The 293-nt window shown below is 66.6% G+C and overlaps 1 protein-coding gene across 1 annotated transcript in view; it reads right to left on the minus strand.

The window, feature by feature from the left end:
- The window catches only part of LOC103914934 (protein sidekick-2-like), a gene marked incomplete at its 5' end in the record, with an annotated part of 38,233 nt that overhangs the window by 19,308 nt on the left and 18,632 nt on the right, over positions 1–293 (minus strand). The window contains 1 exon segment of the mRNA XM_009321665.1: positions 8–245. Coding sequence (XP_009319940.1) covers positions 8–245 — 238 coding nt within the window.

The following is a 293-nucleotide window of genomic DNA, read 5'->3' on the forward strand; positions in this document are numbered from 1 at the left end:
GCAGTACCTGACTCCCGGGTGCGTCCTACCACCGAGTGGCTCCAGGGCCCCGAGCCGATGGCGTTGAAGGCTTGGACCTGCACCCGGTACTCGGTCCACTCCTCCAGGTCCTCGATGGTGTACTCCCGCTCCACGCGGTCGTGGATGATGTGCACCGCCGGCTGCCCTCGTCCATCCGAGCGCGCGTACCGGATCTTGTAGCCCACCGAGTCGGGGTTCCCATTGTACTCCTGCTCCAGCAGGGGCTGGCCCCAGCCGGCAGAGAAGGGCACCATCACTCCTGAGCTCCCACA

Source organism: Pygoscelis adeliae, unplaced genomic scaffold (genome assembly GCF_000699105.1).
Source record: "Pygoscelis adeliae isolate BGI_AS28 unplaced genomic scaffold, ASM69910v1 Scaffold184, whole genome shotgun sequence".
NCBI lineage: Eukaryota > Metazoa > Chordata > Aves > Sphenisciformes > Spheniscidae > Pygoscelis > Pygoscelis adeliae.